The sequence below is a fragment of the Musca vetustissima genome, unplaced genomic scaffold, assembly GCF_032173495.1.
Source record: "Musca vetustissima isolate MV318-11 ecotype Yass unplaced genomic scaffold, APGP_CSIRO_Mvet_v1 utg1071, whole genome shotgun sequence".
NCBI classification, from domain to species: Eukaryota; Metazoa; Arthropoda; class Insecta; order Diptera; family Muscidae; genus Musca; species Musca vetustissima.
Genome location: NW_026882319.1, coordinates 139,826 through 161,321, shown reverse-complemented (window position 1 = coordinate 161,321; position 21,496 = coordinate 139,826). Strand labels below are relative to the sequence as shown.

General features: G+C 34.6%; 1 protein-coding gene across 1 annotated transcript; it reads right to left on the bottom strand.

Annotated features, from left to right (window-relative positions):
* Positions 1–158: 158 nt before the first annotated feature.
* LOC133328641 (uncharacterized) lies at positions 159–18,852 on the bottom strand. Its single transcript, XM_061537185.1, has 5 exons — positions 18,834–18,852; positions 17,641–18,579; positions 3,972–4,079; positions 1,004–1,128; positions 159–254 (listed from the first exon to the last, which is right to left on the bottom strand). Exons 1-5 carry the CDS (start codon positions 18,850–18,852, stop codon positions 159–161), a joined length of 1,287 nt encoding a protein of 428 aa, XP_061393169.1.
* Between the last annotated feature and the right edge of the window lie 2,644 nt (positions 18,853–21,496).

The following is a 21,496-nucleotide window of genomic DNA, read 5'->3' as shown; positions in this document are numbered from 1 at the left end:
CCAGCTTACTTTTGCTCTTGAGTGTGTTGCAATGAGGAGGAGTAGCTGAAGGGGATGGATGGGTGCTGCTGGAAAATTTCTAGCCGGTTTACTTGGCTGGCTGGCTGACTGGTTGCAATGTTGGCATATAACGAGACAGGAAGTTGTCGTTGTTGTTGTTACTTCGGCTCCTGCTGCTCCGAGTTTTGAGTACTTGATGTGCTTGGCATTAAACGCTCTAAACGGAATGCAATGAATGCCTTCCGCTGTTTGGCCTGTAACGTAACAAGAGTGGGGTGTTAAGCGCGTTATGCCCGTGGGAGTTCGAGTGGCTGAGTTCTTTTTTTTCGATTTTGAGTTTGAAAGGAATCGTTTCTTTTCGGTTTTTTTGGTAAAGTAAGAGATTAGTTTGTTTTTAAACTTTGTCTACAGAGTGAGAGTCGTTTACTTCCGGTTTTTTTTAATTAAGTATTTCGGTATTTTTTTTTATTTGTAAATATTTTTTTCAAGTTTTCCATTAAGTTTTTAAGATTTTTTTCTCTCCTCTACAGTTTATTGGTCATTTTTTTGTTTTGTTGGGAAGGCAATCAGCAGGAGATCCTCATTTTTCCCACAGTTTGTTTAGCAAAAAATTCCAAAAGGAAAGCTTTTAGTTGGTTCATTCGTTTTTTTTTTATTTGTTGCAATTAAGTTGCCCAGCGCAGAGAGCTATTAGATGTTATGGCCCCTCAATAATTTTTAACAGCTGTATCATGCCATAAAGTTGTTGGAGTTGTTGTTGTCCAGTTGTTGTTGCTGTTATTCTATGATTAGCACTTTTCTAGCCAGGCAGGCAGGCAGCCGTCGTTTCGTGTCGTGTCAGTTTCCAATTATTTGTTAAAAAGCTGTAAAATAGTTTAAATGTTTCGTTGTTATCCGTTTATAAATCATGTTTGTGCTTGTCTCATACATATGGGTAATGGGGCTCCCACATCCATCTACATATATCTATATTTTCTAACAGTAAAGTGTTAATGATTATTACCTTTTGCTGTGGATTTGTTTTCGCCAGTGAATACCGACCGTCCGAACATAACATTGGCAATGGTTCAAGTTTATGGTCGTAGTTGTCGTACTGGTTGTTGTTGCCGTTGTTCGTCGACAACATTGCTGTAATTAAAAAAAAAATTAAAATACATGAACAGTTTCGTTGTATTAATAATTAATTTATTTGTTAATAATATGGTGGCGTATGGGTGCTGTCGTAAATCATACGCTCCCAGTGGAAGGCTTTAATCAAAATATAGGAAAATACATGTCTATTAAATTGTAAAATTATTTCCAAGGCTGATTCAAGCACAATGAATAATTGAAGAATAAAATAAAATTCATGGGAAAATTTTAGAAGTGCCCCTTATTTTAAATCTTAATAAATTATATAAGCATTTTTGCTTATCACACGATCCGATATATATGTTTCGAATAGACTCGTGGGAGTTAAATGTTAATGAACTTGTAAAAAATATAGGCTTTAGAAATTCTGGAATAATTCTAGATATATTAAAAACTAAAATACCTGAGGAAATGGAGTCAGCGTATAAGCACTGTCGTAAATCATACGCCCCAATAGGCACAATTAATTGAACTGAGAGTAGGTTCCCGTAAAGTTGGATTTTTTCAAAGTTATAAAGAAACCAGTGAGCGGAGCAGTATAGTCGGACGGGACCGACCATACGATACCCTACACAACGTCCATGAAAATCTAACTTTCTGTGGTTCTATATTCTGAGATTGGGCAATATTTCGCGATATTTCTACACTTTTGACTGGCTAGATGTCAGAAAATGTTACTAATAATCAGTACAGCCCCTCTAATTACTTGTCCAGATTCCCTTCACCGCAGGTTGTGTTGTGATGTTCGGCTTTCGACTCGAAAAGTACAAATAATTAAATTTTCGGTCCACTTCATCCCAAAATTATTATCTGATCATCACCTAACATTTTAGGCGTTGTCCTTGACCATAACTGGAACTTCATAGAACATTTCAAAGCGATCAGCCTATATATCCGCCCTAAAGTGTGGTAATAGGTTACTAAATAAAATATGAATACGTAAGCACCTGTAAATATTTAAGAGTAACACCCGCATCCGAGTACCTACGACAATATGATTGGTATCAATCAACAACTATGTTGTCAGGGTATTAAAGCTTTGTGCAAATTTTCCATGGAGAAGGGGATCGGGCCAAAAAATAAGCATGCCTGTTTTTATAAAGATCAGTCAATATTTAGCGGGTCAAATGGACCGTGACTTTTGTGTGAAAAATTACAAAGTTTGTATTCCATGGCGTATATATTAACTTCCGAAGGACATAGACCCGAGATGATAGTATATTCAAGAGGAGTAGTTGACCTTTGAATTGATACCAATTATATGGTCGTGTGTACTTGGATGTGGGAGTTACACTTAAATATTTACAGGTTCTTACGTATTCAGATACTATTTAGTGACACATTATCACACCAGAGGGCGGAAATATAGCTCTGATCGCTTTGAAATTTTCCATGAGGATCCATGTATGATCAAGGACAAGCCTATAATTTTCGCTGATGATCAGATAATAATTTTGGTATGAATGGACCGAGAACTTAAGTTTTTATATTATTTCGAGTCGATCTAAAGGCCACAATTGAAAGCCTAACATCGCAAGACAACTCACGGTGAACGGAATATGGCCAAGAAATTAGAAGGGTTGTTCTGAATATTAGTAATCGGTCAAGAGTGTGGAAATATATCGAAATATTGCCCAAGCTCAGAATATAGAACCACAGAAAGTTATAGTTTCGTGGAAGTTGTGTAGGGTATCATAGGGTCGGCCCCGTCCGACTATACTGCTCCGCTCACTGGTTTTTATTTTTCAAATATGTACGAAGTTTTCAAATACAATGATTTATTGAAAAATAAATTTAAGGGCATGTGGAAATTTCAATGAAAATAAATTTTTAATCAGCGGCGTATGAGCGGTGTCGTAAATCATACGCTTCTAGCACTTTCACTTAAGGGAAGACACCCAACCCCCCCCCCCAATCTCGATTTTAATTTTTCGAGATTTTCAATGGGCTGGTAAATGAATACAAATGCTTGTTAAGGTTAGTAACTTTGCACATATATAATTGAAAATTTAAAATAGAAGAAAAATAATTTACAAAAAATTTTTGTTATTGTTTTGTTGTTGTTTTTTGTAATTAAAGAAAAGTCCTTATTTTTGATGGCGGGCATGATAACTCCTCACTGGAACATCGGAATCCGAAAATTCCAACGGTGTTAGAAAGAGTACATGTCTGGCTCTCGTATGACTTGACTTCGCTCTAAAATTAACAAAATGGCGGACATTTGAAAATCGCGGAAAATCTTCACCGATTGGCTTTATCCTAGTTCATACGATAGCTATACACTCACAGAGAAACGTGTAAAAATTTGGAATCGATTGGGTTTGTAGTTTTTGAGTTATCGTGCCCGCCATTCGCAAAAAAATTTTTAGAGAAAAACGGGTTTAAAGAGAGTGACTTGATGCTGACACAATAAATCGGCTATATCTTCAAGAGGTCTTGAGATTTTCACTTGAAATTTTGTAGGGACATAAATGGTGCACCATAGTCTCAAAATTAGGCCGATATACACAAAATTTTGCACAACGTACTTAAGATAGTATAGCCGAACGTGTGTTGGAATCCGTCTAGATTTAGATATAGCTCCTATATATTATCGTCCGATTTTAAATGGGATCCAAGGACCCAAAATATGTCAATCAAAACAAAAACGTGCATAAATTAGTCTAACCTAACTTGTGGCAAGTTTCATTGAAATCGGTTCATATTTGGATAAAGCTTGCATATCTATTTTCATAAGATTTTAAGTATGGTGCACCAAAGAAGCAATTCATTCCATTACCACCCCTCTTCCCTTCATTTCACTTCCAGCTACGACAACAACAATAAAAACTAATAATTACACACAATCAATTCCCATTTCTTTAACCATTCAGCCGCAACTGGGTCATCATTGTCATCGTCATCAGCAACATCAACGTCATCGACGTAGTCGACGACGACTTTGACATCTTCGCAAGAATAATAAATTTAACAACCAGGTAATGTGATTTCCATACAAGCGATAAATTGTTGTTGGAGGCATGAATACACAATTTCACGTACAAAACACCCTTCCTGCACACACCCCTCGTTCACACACCTCTCCGTCCCGCACACCCCTCTCCTCACACACAAACTCAATTATTTAAAAATCACTCATACGCCAATGTAAACTGGATTTAATGCAAAAGACAACCTAAAGAACCAAAACAACAACGACAACAAGTAACGATGCCATTCATTCATTCCGTCAGTCATTGTGTAAGTGTGTGTGTGTGCCTTGCCACACAAACCGCAAGATTGCATCTGCTTGAAATAATATTTAACATTTACATTTGCATTTATATTCACTCTTAATTACATTTTCTCCATTTAGTGGGGGGCAGAGAGAGTGACAACGACAACAACGACAGCAACAACAGGATCACGAACTACAACACTAAACGGAAAAAGGACAATAAAAGGTAGGTAGCTAACGTACACAGGAACTACATTTAAATGCAGTTTTTTTGTTACGAAGATGCGGACAAAAAATCTGTTCTCGTTTTCAGATGAGTTGGAGGATGATAGTGATTGTCTTGTCCGCCCCTCCCCCCTTTCCCACTTTCACTATGAATAGGGATACCGGGATGTCATCATTTAGTTAAGCTGCAAGGCAAAAGGGAAAACATTCTGATGAGCTTTTCCGTTTGAATGAAATGAAAAAAAGAAAAACGAAAGGGGACAAACTTAAAATGTCAGGGTATTTAAATTGCAGAACAGTGGGAGGGTCTTTGGAAAATATTTTTTAAAAAATCCACGCCTGTGGGTATTCCTTAATAAATATTTTTTTTAAATCCACGCCTGTGGGTATTCCTCAGAAAATATTTTTTTAAAAATCCACGCCTTGTAGCAAAAAATATTTCTTTTAAATCAACTCTTGTAACTAAACCCTAAAAATATTTTTTAAACCAGTAAGGAAAGTAGTAAAGTCGGACTGGGCCGACTATATGTTACCCTTCACCACTATGGGTATATTCTACATATGTATTCTTACTATTGAATGTCAATGTTCCCCCGGAGGAACATACTCATGCCATTCTACAACCTATGATAAATTTAATATCATTCGGGCAGATTTAGAGTCGTCCGCGTACCATGGGACAAATTTATGGAAAACGATTTATAGCAAAATTGATACAGGTTATTCGGAATGCCGCACTGCATCAGCACCAATTACAGCAAAACCCAATAACGTCATTAAAGTCTTAATTTGATACGTTGTGCAAAATTTCGTGTTAATCGGACCAACATTAGGAGTTTGGTGCACTATTTATGTAAAATCGGACGAAAATATATGTGGCAGCTATATCTAAATCTGAATCGATTTTCAAGAAACTTAGCACACATCATTCTAGACTCAATTCAGTAAGCTGTGCCAAATTTCGTGCAAATCGAAAGATATATAGGGACTTTGGTGCACTATTTACCTTAAATCGGACGAAAATCTATATGGGAGCTATATCTAAATCTGAATCGATTTTCTCGAAACTTGGTACACGTCATTCTATACCTTATTCATTACTCTGTGCCAAATTTCATGCAAATCGAAAGAAATGTAGGGACTTTGGTACACCATTTATCTTAAATCGGACGAAAATATATATGGGAGCTATATGTAAATCTGAACCGATTTTCACGAAACTTAGCACACATCATTCTGGGCCTAATTCAGTACTCTATTCCAAATTTCGTGCAAACCGAAAGATATATAGGGATTTTGGTGAACCATTTACCTTAAATCGGACGAAAATATACATGGGAGCTATATCTAAATCTGAACGGAACTTTACGAAACTTAGCACACATCATTCCAGGCTCAATTCAGTACGCTGTGCCAAATTTCGTGTAAATCGAGAAATATATACGGACTTTGGTGCCCCATTTACCTTAAATCGGACGAAAATGTATATGGGAGCTATATCTAAATCTGAACCGATTTTCACAAAACTTAGCACACACCATTCTAGGCTTAATTCAGTAAGCTGTGCCAAATTTCATGCAAATCGAAAGAAATATAGGGACTTTGGTACACCATTTACCTTAAATCGGACGAAAATATATATGGGAGCTATATCTAAATCTCAACCGATTTTCACGAAACTTAGCACACATCATTCTAGACATAATTCAGTACTCTATTCCAAATTTCGTGCAAATCTAATGATATATAGGGCCTTTGGTGCACAATTTACCTTAAATCGGACGAAAATCTATATGGGAGCTATATCTAAATCTGAATCGATTTTCTCGAAACTTGGCACACATCATTCTGGACCTAATTCAGTACTCTGCACCAAATTTCGTGCAAATCTAAAGATATATAGGGACTTTGGTGCCCCATTTACCTTAAATCGGATGAAAATATATATGGGAGCTATATCTAAATCTCAACCGATTTTCTCGAAACTTGACACACTTTACTCTGGACCTAATTTAGTGCTCTATTCCAAATTTCGTGCAAATCGAAAGATATATAGAGACTTTCGTGCTCCATTTACCTTAAATCGGACGAAAATATATATGGGGGTTATATGGGGGCTACCCCAAAAAGGAGGCGAATATTAATAATTTTTGGTAGGGAGATTTGTTACCATATACGACTACAAAATACCAAATTGCAGCAAATTCTGTTGAAAAACGCTCTCAAGAACCCCAAAATATCGAACATTGGGGGGTACCCTTATATGGGGGCTATCCGAAAAAATTGATCTATATTCATATTTTTTTTGTGAGCAGATTTGGGACCTATTAAGGACTTAAAATACTAATTTACAGCCAAGTCGGTGGAAAAATACGATCAAAATCCACAATATACTGAAAATTAGGAGGTACCGTTATATGGGGGCTACCAGAAAAAGTGGACCTATATTTATAATTTGTTGTGGAGACATTTAGAACCTAATAAGAACGCAATGTAGCAAATTTCTGCGAATTCGGTTGAAAAACGCGCTCAAGAACCCCAAAATAACGAAAATCGGGAGTTACCCCTCATATGGGGGCCTACCAGAAAAAATGGACCTATATTCATAATTTTTTGTGGAGTGATTTGGAACCTATTTAGAACCCAAAGTACTAATTTACAGCCAATTCGGTGGAAAAATACGACCAAAACCCCCCAAAATACGGAAAATTAGGAGGTAGCGTTATATGGGGGCTGGCTACCAGAAAAAGTGGACCTATATTTATAATTTTTTGTGGAAACATTTAGTATCCAATAAGAACCCATTGTACCATATTTCAGGGAATTCGGTTGAAAAACGCGCTCAAGAACCCCAAAATACCGAAAATCGGGGAGGTACCCTTATATGGGAGCTATGCCTAAACGTGGACCGATAAAGCCCATCTTCGAACTTGAGACATTTAGTACCCAATAAGAACTAAATGTAGAAAATTTCAGCGAATTCGGTTGAAAAACGTGCTCAAGAACCCCAAAATGCCGAAAATTGGGGGGGGGGGTACCCTTATATGGGAGCTATGCCTAAACGTGGACCGATGAACTTCGAACTTGATCTGCTTGCAGACAAAATACAAACCTATGCAAAATTTCAGCACCCTATCTCAATTCCTTCAGAAGATAGCGTGATTACAACAGACGGACAGACGGACGGACATGGCTAGATCGTCTTAGAATTTTACCCTGATCAAGAATATATATACTTTAGAGAATCGTAAATGATTATTTCGAAGAGTTACCAACGGAAAAACAAAATTAATATACCCTCCATTCTATGGTGGAGGGTATAAAAACGAAAGGGGACAGCTTTGAAATATCAAGGAATTTAAATTGCAGAACAGTGGGCTGGATAAAAAGGAGGGGTTGAAATATATATATATATATATTTTAAATCCACGCCTGTGGTTATTCCTTAAAAAAATATTTTTTAAAAGTCCACACCTGTTGGTCTCATCAAAAAATATTTTTGAAAAAATCCACACTTGTGTTTATTTCCCAAAAAATATTTTTTAAAGAATCCACGGCTGTTGGTCCGATCAAATCCACGCCTTGTGGTAGCTTCGAAAAATCCACGTCCTAAGAAAAAAATTCTCCATTGTATTCCCACCAATCCTCCTAGTTTTCCTTCATTAATGTACCTTCTCCTGTCACCACTGTTTGTGTGATATGCATGCTCGCTCCCAAAGGTCTCTGCAGGATATGCAGGACATTTACTTGGCTAAACTTTTATTACCAGTGTCAGCCATTTAACCCATTTACACTTTTCCAGTATGCATGGCAGCAACCCACGGAGATTGCCGGGCACCCATTCCATTCCCCCAGAAGCTGGGGGAAGGGGCTAGCAGATCCTTTTTTCTTTTGGATTTTATTATAATAGTTGTAGTGATGTTGTTGTAAAAAGGACATGTTGGCTTGCGGCTGTTTGTTGCAACATACAAATGCTTTACAAACAAAGCCTCAGTAGTTCGTTCGTTTGTTTTTCTTGTTGTTGTTTTTGTTGTGAAGGAAATATTTGTTTTTGTTGTAGCGTGGCACCCGAAGCCAACTTCATTCATTCCGTTATTTTTTTAATTCTCTGTTGTCGTTCAAGGGCGAGGGGTAGAATTTATGTTCTCTCGGGTGTTTAACATTTGTTTATTGGTGTGAGTGAGTGTGTGTGTGTTTGCTGTTTTATATTAAAATATGTGTGAGCTTGATGCTGTTGCTGCTGCTGCATTTGAAAATGTAGGCCGTTCGGTTTGTTTGCCTGCCATGGCCTGGCTTGGCCATATTTTTGAGTCCTTTTTATACCCTTCACCACACTGTGGTACAGGGTATTATGTCTTTGTGCATATGTTTGTAACAGGCAAAAGAAATCGAGATAGACCCATGGTTCCTTTTGAGAATATGCATAGAATCACTTTCTGAGTCGATTTATGCATGTCCGTCCGTCCGTCCGTCTGTTGATATTAAATTGTAAACAAAGTACAGGTCGTATTTATGATCCGATTTGGATGAAATTTGGCACAGCTCACTTATTTGGCCCAAGGACGAACGCTATTGAAATTGGGAGAAATCGGTTCAGATTTAGATATAGCTCCCATATATATTTTCGTCCGATTTAAGGTAAATTGTGTTCCAAAGTCCCTATATATCTTTCGATTTGCACGAAATTTGGTATAGCCTACTGAATTAGGTCTAGAATGATGTATGCTAAGTTTCGTGAAAATCGGTTCAGATTTAGATATAGCTTCCATATATAGTTTCGGCCAATTTTAGGTAAATGGTTGCACCAAAGTCCCTGATAATGATTTGATTTGCACGAATTTTGGCATAGCGTATTGAATTAAGTCTAGAATGACTTGTGCCAGGTTTCGTGAAAATTGGTTCAGATTTAGATATAGCTCCCATATATAGTATCGCCCGATTTTAGGTAAATGGTGTACCAAAGTCCCTACATATCTTTCGATTTGCACGAAATTTGGTACAGCCTACTGAATTAGGTCTAGAATGATGTGTGCTATGTTTCGTGAAAATCGGTTCAGATTTAGATATAGCTCCCATATATAGTTTCGGCCGATTTTAGGTAAATGGTGCACTGAAGTCCCTGAAAATCATTTGATTTGCACGAATTTTTGCATAGCGTATTGAATTAAGTCTGGAATGATGTGTGCTAAGTTTCGTGAAAATCGGATCAGATTTAGATAGAGCTCCCATATATAGTATCGCCCGATTTTAGGTAAATGGTGTACCAAAGTCCCTACATATCTTTCGATTTGCACGAAATTTGGTACAGCCTACTGAATTAGGTCTAGAATAATGTGTGCTATGTTTCGTGAAAATCGGTTCAGATTTAGATATAGCTCCCATATATAGTTTCGGCCAATTTTAGGTAAATGGTTGCACCAAAGTCCCTGATAATGATTTGATTTGCACGAATTTTGGCATAGCGTATTGAATTAAGTCTAGAATGACTTGTGCCAGGTTTCGTGAAAATCGGTTCAGATTTAGGTATAGCTCCCATATATAGTATCGCCCGATTTTAGGTAAATGGTGTACCAAAGTCCCTACATATCTTTCGATTTGCACGAAATTTGGTACAGCCTACTGAATTAGGTCTAGAATGACTTGTGCCAGGTTTCGTGAAAATCGGTTCAGATTTAGATATAGCTCCCATATATAGTATCGCCCGATTTTAGGTAAATGGTGTACCAAAGTCCTTGCAAATCTTTTGATTGGCAAGAATTTTTGCATAGCGTAATATATGGTGAAGGTATCATATAGTCGGCCCAGTCCGACTTTACTACTTTCCTTACTGGTTTGTTGTTTTTTTTTTGCTGTTCGTAATAAAATACTAGAACATTAATTTCAATTTTATGTTTGTGGGAAATTATAGTTGTTTTTTGTTCGCTTTTTGCATTCGTTTTCCTTTCAGTTTTTTATTTTGGGTGAGAAGCAATTTTCTCACTTTGTGTGCCAGCCAACCAACCAACCAACCAGCCTGAGTTAGAGAGGTCGACAAATGCCAACACCACAACCAAGCAAGCAACCGACCAACAAGTCAAGTCAGGACCTTGATTTCATTTTTATGAATTTTACAAAAAAAAAAAAAAAAAAAAAAAAAAAAAAAATACGAAAATAAAAAAATGAAGAAGAGCTGAGGTACCCCCCATTTACAAAGAACGAAATCTAGGCAAAATAAATAGTAACACAAAGAATTTTAATGAAATTTGTTGTTATAAGAAAAAGAAGAAGAAGAGAAGTGTAGAGGATGAGGAGAAGGAAGAGGTAGGGTTGCTGGCAATTCATAATTGAAGCTTAAGAAAGAAATGAGTGAATGAATGGATGAGCGAACGACTGGTTGCATGGTTGACTCTTTGCTTGGTTCGCTGGTTTGCTGGTTATGGTTAAATGGGGTCAACACTTAGCTTTGGGACCCAAAAGCAAAAAAAAAATCCTTTTAATGCAAAAGAAGAAGAAGTGGTCTTGGTTTTTAAGGCAAATTAATATTTTAATTGAAGAACGGAATGAAAAAAAATAAACTATTAACTAAAAGTGGTTAAAAATTAATAATGGATTAAAAAACCAGGACCAAGAGATTTTTGAACAAGGTGCAGATATGAAAAAAAAATATTTTTACATAAACCAAAGAGCTTGGTTTTTTTTAAAAATATTTTTGGGGTGACAACAAAAGGCTTGGAGTTTAAAAAAAATGGATGGATTTTTAAAAAAAATTTTTCTAAGTTACCACAAGACGTGGATTTTAAAAAAAAAATATGTTTTGAAGAAAACAAAAGTCTAGGTTTTTTATACCCTACACAACAATGTTGTCAGGGTATTTTAGCTTTGTGCAGTCCCAAGTGTTTGTAATGCCTCGAAATATTACCTTTAAGTACACCGATCGTGATATTTCGACTAGCTGAGTCGATCTAGACATGTGTGTCCGTCCATTATATTTTAAAAACACGATACAGGCCACAGTTATGGACCAATCTTCAGGAAAATTTGCATGTAGGATGGGTTCTGCCCAATGAAGACTCCTATTGTTGTCAAAAGATCGTTTAGTATTTAGGGGTTGAAATGGAAATTTTACATGGAATCGGGACAAAGAATAAGCATGCCTATTTTGATAAAGATCGATCAATATTTTGCGGGTCAAATGGACCCTGACTTTTGTGTGAAACATTTCAAAATTTGTATTCTATGGCAAATATATTTACCCCTGAAGGACATGGACACTAGCAGTTGATATTATATCCGAGAGGCGTGGCTGGCCTTTGAATTGATACCAATTATATGGTTGTATGTACTCAGATGTGGAAGTTATACGTAAATATTTGAAGGTGTCTACGTGCTATGACAATGTTTAGTACTACTATTACGCCACTAGGGGGCGGAAATGTGGCGCTGATCGCTTTGAAATTTTACATAAAGTCCCGGTCAATGGCGATGCCTATAATTTTCGGTGATGCTGAGTTGGTGCTCAGGGTGCAATAAACCGAAATCTTTTTTTTTTGTCCGATTTTCTCGAAATTTTGCCCAGGCTTAGAGTATAGAACATATGAAATGTTCTGCATTATTGTTAAAAACATTTTGAGGAAAATTTTCGTCAACAATATTAACCCTCCAGCAATTCATTTAAGGGGTCATTTTGGTCCTTTAAAAAGGAAATTAATTTTTTTGCTTCATTTTGAAGTCATTTCATATGTTTCTTTCAAAATCGAGCCAAAATGTAGCCGAAAACTTATTTTAGGTGCTTGGTGTTAAGGGAAAAAATATTCTGTATTAAATTTCACTATGGGTCACAGATAACAAGAAATCTCTAGACATAAAATATACCAATAAAAAAATCGGTTATATGTAATCGGTTATAGTACATGCGGTTTATGGGGCTAGTTTCATATTTGTTTTTCAAAAAAGGGTCAACACGTCTTCAGAAAATTATTTTAGGTGGTTAGTGTTAATGAAAAAATATTCTACATAAAATTTCACTATGGGTCATCAACAACAACAAATCTGTAGATATAAAATTTAACGATAAAAATTGATTATAAGTGGAGTATTCCGTTCTTTTGGGGCTAATTTCATAAGCTTTTCAAAATCAAGCCAAAAAGTCTCCAAAAGCTTATTTTAGGAGCTTGGAGTCAATGGAAAAAATATTATACATTAAATTTCAGTACGGGTCACCGACAACAAGAAATCTATAGATATAATGTTTATCAATATAAAAATCGGTTATATATGGGACATGTTGTTTGTAGGGCTAATTTCATATGATTTTCAAATTGAGTCAAAATCTCTCCAAAAAATTATTTTATGTGCTTGGTGTCATTGGAAAAAATATTCTACATAAAATTTCAATATGGGTCACCGGCAACAAGAAATCTGTAGATATAAAGTTTAACAATAAAAATTGGTTACAGGAGGGTGTTCTGCTCCGCTCCGTTTCGTTCCTTTTTTTTGGATTAGTTTCATATTTTTTTTTTCTATATCAAGTCAAAATGTCTCCAAAATCTTATTTTAGGAGCTTGGATTCAATGGAAAAAATATTCTGCATTAAATTTTAGTACGGGTCATCGACAACAAGAAATCTGTAAATATAATATTTACCAATATAAAAATCAGTTATAAATAGGGTACATCTTTTTTTGGGCTAATTTTATATGATTTTCAAATTTGAGACAAAATGTCTTAAAAAAATAATTTTAAGTAGTTGGAGTCTTTGAAATAAATATTCTACTTTAAATTTCACTATGGGTCACCGATAACGAAAAATCTGTATATGTAGTATTTGTCAGTAAAAAAAATTGATGGGTGTGTATTTTTTTTTTTTAATTAATTTTATATGATTTTCGAAATCAAGCCAAAAGATCTCCAAAAAATTATTTTAGGTGCTTCATGTCAATGGAAAAAATACCCTGCACACAATTTTACTATAGGTCACCGACAACCAGAGAACTCTAAAAATAATATTTACCGGTCAAAATTGGGTAATAAAATGGTTGCAATTTTTTTTGGCATAATTTCATATGTTTTTCAAAATCAAGCCAAAATTTCGCCAACATAAATATTTTAGGTGATTTGTGTCAATGGAAAATATATTCTACATAAAATTACACTATAGGTCACCGATAAGAAGAGATCTCCAAATTTTTATATTTACCCATGAAATAACTTCGACAAAGAAGCTCTTTCCAATTTATTGTTTTTCTTTTAGTTTGTAGGGATTGATATTAATGCAGATTAAATCCTATCATCTCGTTGCCTTCTAAAACATTGTTGACACAATCATAAATTATGGCAAAAATGACAACTGCTGACACCCATCATATGTTACAAATTCCCAAAAAATTCCTTCAAAACTTCACAAAACATCCAATCCACTCGATGTGTGAATAAATCTACCGCAGTGAAATAATAAATTCTCATTCTCTGAGTTAAATGAGATTAACTAATACAAGTAATCCCATATATACACATACATCTAAACAAAATGAAATGCAAATAAATTATGTTCAAGAAGAAGAAGAATAAAAACAACAACAAAGTCATCCACAACTCAAATATTTTGTAATTTCTTTTCTTTAAGTTTTCACAAGTCTATGATTTTTTAAAAAATATTTTTTGAAGTCTAGGATTTATTTATTTTTTTTTTTTTTGAAGTTTAAGATTTTTTTAATATGTATATTTTCCTAATATCAAGTCTTCAATATTTTATAACAAATCCAACACATTTGTAAATATTTATTTTTTAATGATGTCTGTATTATTATTCTAATGCCTCATATCCTTGAGCCGTAGTAATCCTCTTTGTTTCATATTAGAAACATATGTGCCAAGATTATTAGATTATATAAAATGCCTATGTTTATATTTATACATATTAACATGACACCCCAGCAAGCACCATACCCTATCCGTTGCACATGGAAATGACATCCAGAACCCCCGTTTCTCCGTCCTCCCATATTTTTACAATACAACAAAATCCTTATAGTCTATATTTACATTTCCCAGGAGTCTATTGTTGTTGTTGCTTGTATTTTCCCTGAAATCATATTTGTTTTCATATTTACCTCCCATGACGATTTTCAAGGGTGTTGATGAGGCCAGAAGAAATAAAAAAATGAAATTCCCTCGGATAATGTACTTGGCTTATTTCACAGTTCTATTAAACATTTTCATACCGCCCATGGCTTATGTGTGTGTGAGAGACAGAGTGGGTGAAGAGAGGGTGGCGTGGAGAGAGGAAGTGTGGTATAATAAGCTGCGTTTATATTTTTGTTTTGTTTTTTCCTGCTGCCTTCAAAATGTCAACGAATATTTTTCAATTAACTTAAAATGTCATAGAGAAGAAGTAGAAGAAAAAACGCGAGAATGAAATATAAACAAATAAATTTGGTGACAGTTGTGGATGATTTTGTTGTTGTTTTTATTTGTTGTTGTTCTTCTTCTTGAACATAATTTATTTGCATTTCATGTTGTTTAGATGTATGTGTGTGGGATTACTTGTATTAGTTAATCTCATTTAGCTCAGAGAATGAGAATTTATTATTTCACTGTGGTAGATTTATTTACACATCGAGTGGATTGGATGTTTTGTGAGGTATGGTAGGAATTTTTTGGGAATTTGTAACATATGATGGGTGTCAGCAGTTGTCATTTTGCATAATTTATGATGGTGTCAACAATTTTAGAAGCAACCTAGGTGGGAGGATTTTATCTCCATTAGCAACAATCCCTACAAAATTAAAAAAAAAAAAAACAATAAATTAGAAAGAGCTTCTTTGTCGAAGTTATTTTATAGGTAAATATTATATTTGGAGATTTCTGTTTGTCGGTGACCTATAGTGAAATTTTATGTAGAATATTTTTTCCATTGGTAGTATTTACCTAAAATAATTTTTTGCAGACATTTTAGCTTGATTTTGAAAAATATATGAAATTAGCTCCAAATTAGTCTATCAACGGCATATCCTATTTTTTATCGATTTTTTATAGGTAAATATTTTATCTACAGATTTTTGTTGCCGTTGACCTATAGTGAAATTTTATGTAGAATATATTTCCCATTGGTAGCATTTACCTAAAAAAAAATTTTGTAGACCTTTTTGAGCCAATGTTGGAAAACTTATGAAATACGACCCACATTAGTCCATCACATGATATAAGCTAATTCTTACCGGTTTTTTTTATAGGTAAATATTTTATCTACAGATTTCTTATTGCCGGTGACCTATAGTGAAATTGTATGTAGAATATATTTCCCATTGGTAGCATTTACTTAAAAACATTTTTGGAGACCTTTTTGAGCCAATGCACTATGGCCGAAATCACGATTTTGGCGGCATAAAATATTTCCCGACAAGCCAGCTTCACTAAATTTGGTATGCAGAGTTATAAAGGTAAAAAAATTAATTTCAGAAAAAATGGGCGGGCCACACCCCTTTTTTCACAAACTAATGACAAAAAGTCTTCCTTACGAGCCAGCTTCACTAAATTTGGTATGCAGAGTTATAAAGGTAAACAAAATAATTTCAGAAAAAATGGGCGGGCCACACCACTTTTTTACAAAGTAATGACAAAAAGTTCTTCCCGACAAGCCAGCTTTACCAAATTTGGTATGCAGAGTTATAAAGGTGTAAACATAGGTTTGTGAAAAAATGGGCGGGTCACGCCCCTTTCTTACAAAGTAATGACAAAAAGTCCTTCCCGACAAGCCAGCTTTACCAAATTTGTAATGATGAAAAATAGATTTGAAAGCACTTCCCGATTATATGGACTTTTATTGAAAAAGTTACATGAGAAAAACAAGTAAAAGTATCAAGAAATTAATATATTTATAATGTATATATATTTTTAAAAGGAATAGGGCTTAATTAATCACGGAATGTTTCTTCATTTTCTTCCGCTTCTAATTCCAATGAATAATTATTTAACGATTCTAAGCTTTCATCAGAATCAGATGTATAATCGTACCTGGAAGCTTCTTGAGATGTTGAAGGTAAAAGCAGTTCTGGCGATATTTCTGGGATTTTAAAAAGTTGAATGACTTCTCGAGGAAATGGAAGCTTTTTTGAACTATTTGTACGTTCTTTTAAACATAAACTTGATATATAAGGATCAGAGCTATCCATAGCTCTATGAAACATGTCAAGTATGTTGTGCATTCTTGAATCCTTTCGAGCATGGCCAGCTCTGTCTTTTTTATAATATTTGTTTCGCGCTTCAGATGCATTTTCTGCAAGGCAACCTACGGGTACTACTGATGCTCCAATTATTTGTGATGAATGGACTAAAATTTTGTGTAATGTGGCAGACATCGAGTACCATTCGTAGTTTTGGAAAAATATTTCACTAGTTTTAATACAATGAGCGCGAAACTTTTGAGAATCAATTTCAAATTCAGAGGAGAGGGCAATTAGGATTACGTGCAAACTTTTCAAAAAATCGACATTTATACCAGTAATAGATGCAAAAAGTTCCGTGCGAGAAAATGCTCTTCTAGCTGTGTTGCCATCGTTGGTGTTTCCAGTGCCATTTGCTTTCGGCTTATCGACATGAAGGCCCATTTGAAGCAAAAACTCTCTTTGAATTTTTTGTTTCTTTTTTAAAAGGATTCTTTTCTCTTCTGCTCCGCGAACTTGCCATTTTTTTCAAATCAAGCTTGTATGAAAGTTTTAAAACAAACTCGAAAGTACGAATCCACGCATGCAAAGGACTTATCCCATATTTTAATGCGCCGGCCTTCACTTCAAAATGTGGAGAATCAAAGTTTTTTATAGTTCGAAATTGCTTTGGTCCAGCATGACAAATGGGGCATTGTTGTGTACTTTTAGTTTCAGTTAACACATTTAAGACCTTCCCGTCTATTAATGTCATATATAAATTATAGTTGACTTTAATTTGTTTCCCATTACTTAATATGTATTGTAGTGGTTCCAACTTCTTAATCTGGTTATTTATGTTGTGATTTTCGGATATAATGTGTGTTTTTGTTTCTTTAACAAACTCCACTTTTAAAGGTCTACAAAAGCGTACTGACTGGGGCGTACGGTTAACCCAAATATTATCACCCGCTGATGAAATTATTTTTATTGGTATAACTGATGTGACAAAAAGGGACTGGTCGAAACTTTCCGAAGTATTTTGCACAAATTTTTGTTTAAACAAGCTGTGACCGGTAGAGCCATCAAAACCGTAGCTTAAAACTAGGACCGAGTCTTCAACATCCATTGTACACAATACTTCATCTTGATATTGAAGAATTCTTCTAGCTGTATGGTCTAACAAATTTTGCATCGATACTTCCACAGAGTTTTCATTCGCTTTGATTTCATTCGGTCTACATTTCAATTTGCTCTTAAAAACATTATCATAAGTCGGGTAAATACTACAATTATGTTTTAAATTTAATTGACGCATATTTTTGTACTGTTGTTTAGTTAATCCGTTTTCTAACAAAAACGTCAGAGCTTCTTCCGGTGATATTGGTGTAACTTCTTTATGGCTAGTATTAAGAACTTTTCGAATTTTGGATGGTCGGTTTGGAGATATAACAACTTGTTGTAGGACAAATGTCAAATCCGCTGAGTGCGATTTTTTGGCAGATATAGAGGCAGCATGAACTAATAGTTGCGTATTGTCTCCTTGTTGGGATGCTAATTCGGAAGCTAATCTCCTTTTATTTCTTTCGCCGCTATCAACATAGGTAGTTTTTGGACGACCGATAGCATTGATCTTTTTCGGTACAACTAAAATTGTTTCTCGACCCAACCAATCCTTATTATATTTTCTAAATCCGTTCTCATTTCTGCATTGTCTATCCCATTGTCGTTTAATAAAAATAGATAAATTCCGTGATTTAGTACAAATTAATTTACTTAAATCAGAATCAATTTCGTATGGAATTTTTCCTTTTATGTAATTCGATACATTCCTCTTATTTCTCAACCAAAACTCAAATATTTCGGAATTTTTGAATCTGAGTATTTCTGCAAAAAGATGAATAATTCATTCGTTAGCAGTCATTAGCAGACACTTTCAGCATGTCATAAAACTAGAGTTTTCTACGAACAATCACATATAAAAAGTTCCCGTAACACTTTGTTACATTTTTAGTTTTACTCCACGAAAAATTAAAAAACACTAAAAAATTTCACACAAAAAATTCACATAGAACACACGAAACTACGCACGAAATACGAACATTTAGCAAAGTGTATTTATATATAGTAAAAGTACTCACCTCGAGTATTAGAATTCATATTTACAAAGTTTTTTTTTTACAAAAATTTATTTTTAAAAACAGCTTTTATTTTTACCAAACAAATTGCTGGTTCACTTGTAATTACACGTGTTAGAAGTTATGTAAACATTAACAGCTGTTTGTGCGTAAACATGGTTGCCAAAAGTAATTTTTTGTTTTTGATTTATTCTTATCAATATGTTGTGTATTGAATGCTGTCAAAAATTTTTTTAAATTGTAATGTTGAAAAATTGACTTTTTGCCGCCTAAATCGTGATTTCAGCCATAGTGCAATGTTGGAAAACTTATGAAATTTTCTAAAATATTTTTACAAAGAAAATTAGAAAATTGTCACCTTAGGTTTTGGTTGATTTGACCCTCGGAATATTGATCGATCATCATCTAAACAGCCGCTCAAAGTATTTGGTCAGATCCCCTTCACATTGTAAAATATGTGATGTTCTGCATATAATAATTACCTCTAGAGCGACTAGAAAATCTGACAAAATTAAAGTTTTCCGTTCATTGCATCCCCTGAATGAAATCGCAACTTCACCGAAAACTATAGGCGTCGTCCTTGACCATAATCGGAATTTCATGTACAATTTCAAAGCGATCAGCGCGACATTTCCGTCCTCTAATGGAGTAATAGTAATACTATGCACATAGTCACGTTTACCTAATTACGTTTAACTCCCACATCAGAGTACATACGATAATATAATTGGTATCAATTTAAAGGTCAACCACTCCTCTTGGATATACTATCAACTTCTCGGTCATATGTCCTTCAGTGGCAAGTATATACTCCCCATAATAAAAATTTTGTAATTTTTCACACAAAAGTCAGAGTCCATTTGATCCGCAAAATATTGACAGGTCTTTATCCAAAAAGGCATACTTTTCCTTTGGCCCGATCCCCTTCTCCATGTAAAATTTCACGATGTTCGGGCAATAATTGCGGCCACTGGATCGAGCAGAAAAAAATAAATTTGGTCCATTTCATCCCCTAAATATTAACCGATCATTACCAAAAACAATAGCCAATTAGCCAAAACCCATCCTACATGCAAAATTTCGTGAAGATTGGTCCATAACTCTGGCATGTATAGTGTTTACAAATTATGATGGACAGACAGACGGACGGACACCCATGTCTAGATCGACTCAGCTAGTCGAGATCGGCATACATAAAGGTAGGTCTTGGACCAATATTTCGCGGCGTTACAAACTCTTTGGGGCTGCACAAAGCTATAATACCCTGACAACATAGCCGATTTTTTACTGATAAATATTATATCTACAGATTTCTCGTTGTCGGTGACCCATAGTGAAATTTTATGTAGAATATTTCTTTCAAAGACTCCAACTACCTAAAAAAATTTTTTGAAGATATTTTGACTCGATTTTGAAAAACGTATGAAATTAGCCCCAAGGAAGGGAGTATCCTATTTAAAACCGATTTTTTTATTGGCAAATATTAGATTTACAGATTTCTTGTTGACGGTGACCCATAGTGAAATTTTATGTAGAATAGTTTTTCCATTGACACCAAGCACCTAAAATAAGCTTTTGGAGTCATATTGGCTTGATTTTGGAAAAATAATGAAATTCGCCCCCCAAAAAACGGGATACCTCATTTATAACCAATTTTTATCGTTAAATTTTATATCTACAAATTTGTTGTTGTCGGTGACCCATAGTGAAATTTTATGTTGAATATTTTTTCCATTGACTGCAAGCTCCAAAAATAAGCTTTTGGAGAGATTTTGAGCCCATTTTGAAAAACATATGAAATTAGCCCCACAAACATCATGCCCTACATATAAGCGATTGTTTTTATTGATAAACATTATATCTATAGATTTTTTGTTGTTGGTGACTTATAATAACATTTTATGTAGAATATTTTTTCCATTGGTATCAACCACCTAAAATCATTTTTGGAGACATTTTGTCTCAAATTTGAAAAAAAAACATATGAAATTGGCCCCAAAAACGGAATACCCTGTTTTTAACCGATTTTAATCATTAAATTTTATATTCCCAGATATTGTTGTTGCGGAAGACCCATAATAAAATTTTATGTAGAATATTTTTCCATTGACTCCAAGAACCTAAAATAAGGTTTTGGAGAGATTTTGACGCCATTTTGAAAAACATATGAAATTAGCCCCCACAGATATATATATATATATATACATACAGATAAATAGTATATATACAGATTTTTTGTTGTTGGTGACTTATAATAACATTTTATGTAGAATAATTTTCCATTGACTCCAAGCATGTAAAATAAGCTTTTGGAGACATTTTGGCTTGATTTTGAAAACAACTTATGAAATTAGCCCCAATAACGCGATACCCCAATTAAAGCCAATTTTTATCTTTAAATGTTATATCTACAGATGTGTTGTTGTTGGTGACCTATAGTGAAATTTTATGTAGAATATTTTTTCCATTGACTGCGAGCACCTAACATAATTTTGTGTAGAGATTTTGGCTCAAGTTTGAAAATCGTATGACAATTTCCCCACAAACATTATACCCTACATATAATATTAAAACTACAGATTTGTTGTTGTTGGTGACCCACAGTGAAATTTTGTGTAGAATATTTTTTTCCATCGACTCCAAGCACCTATCATAATTTTTTTGGA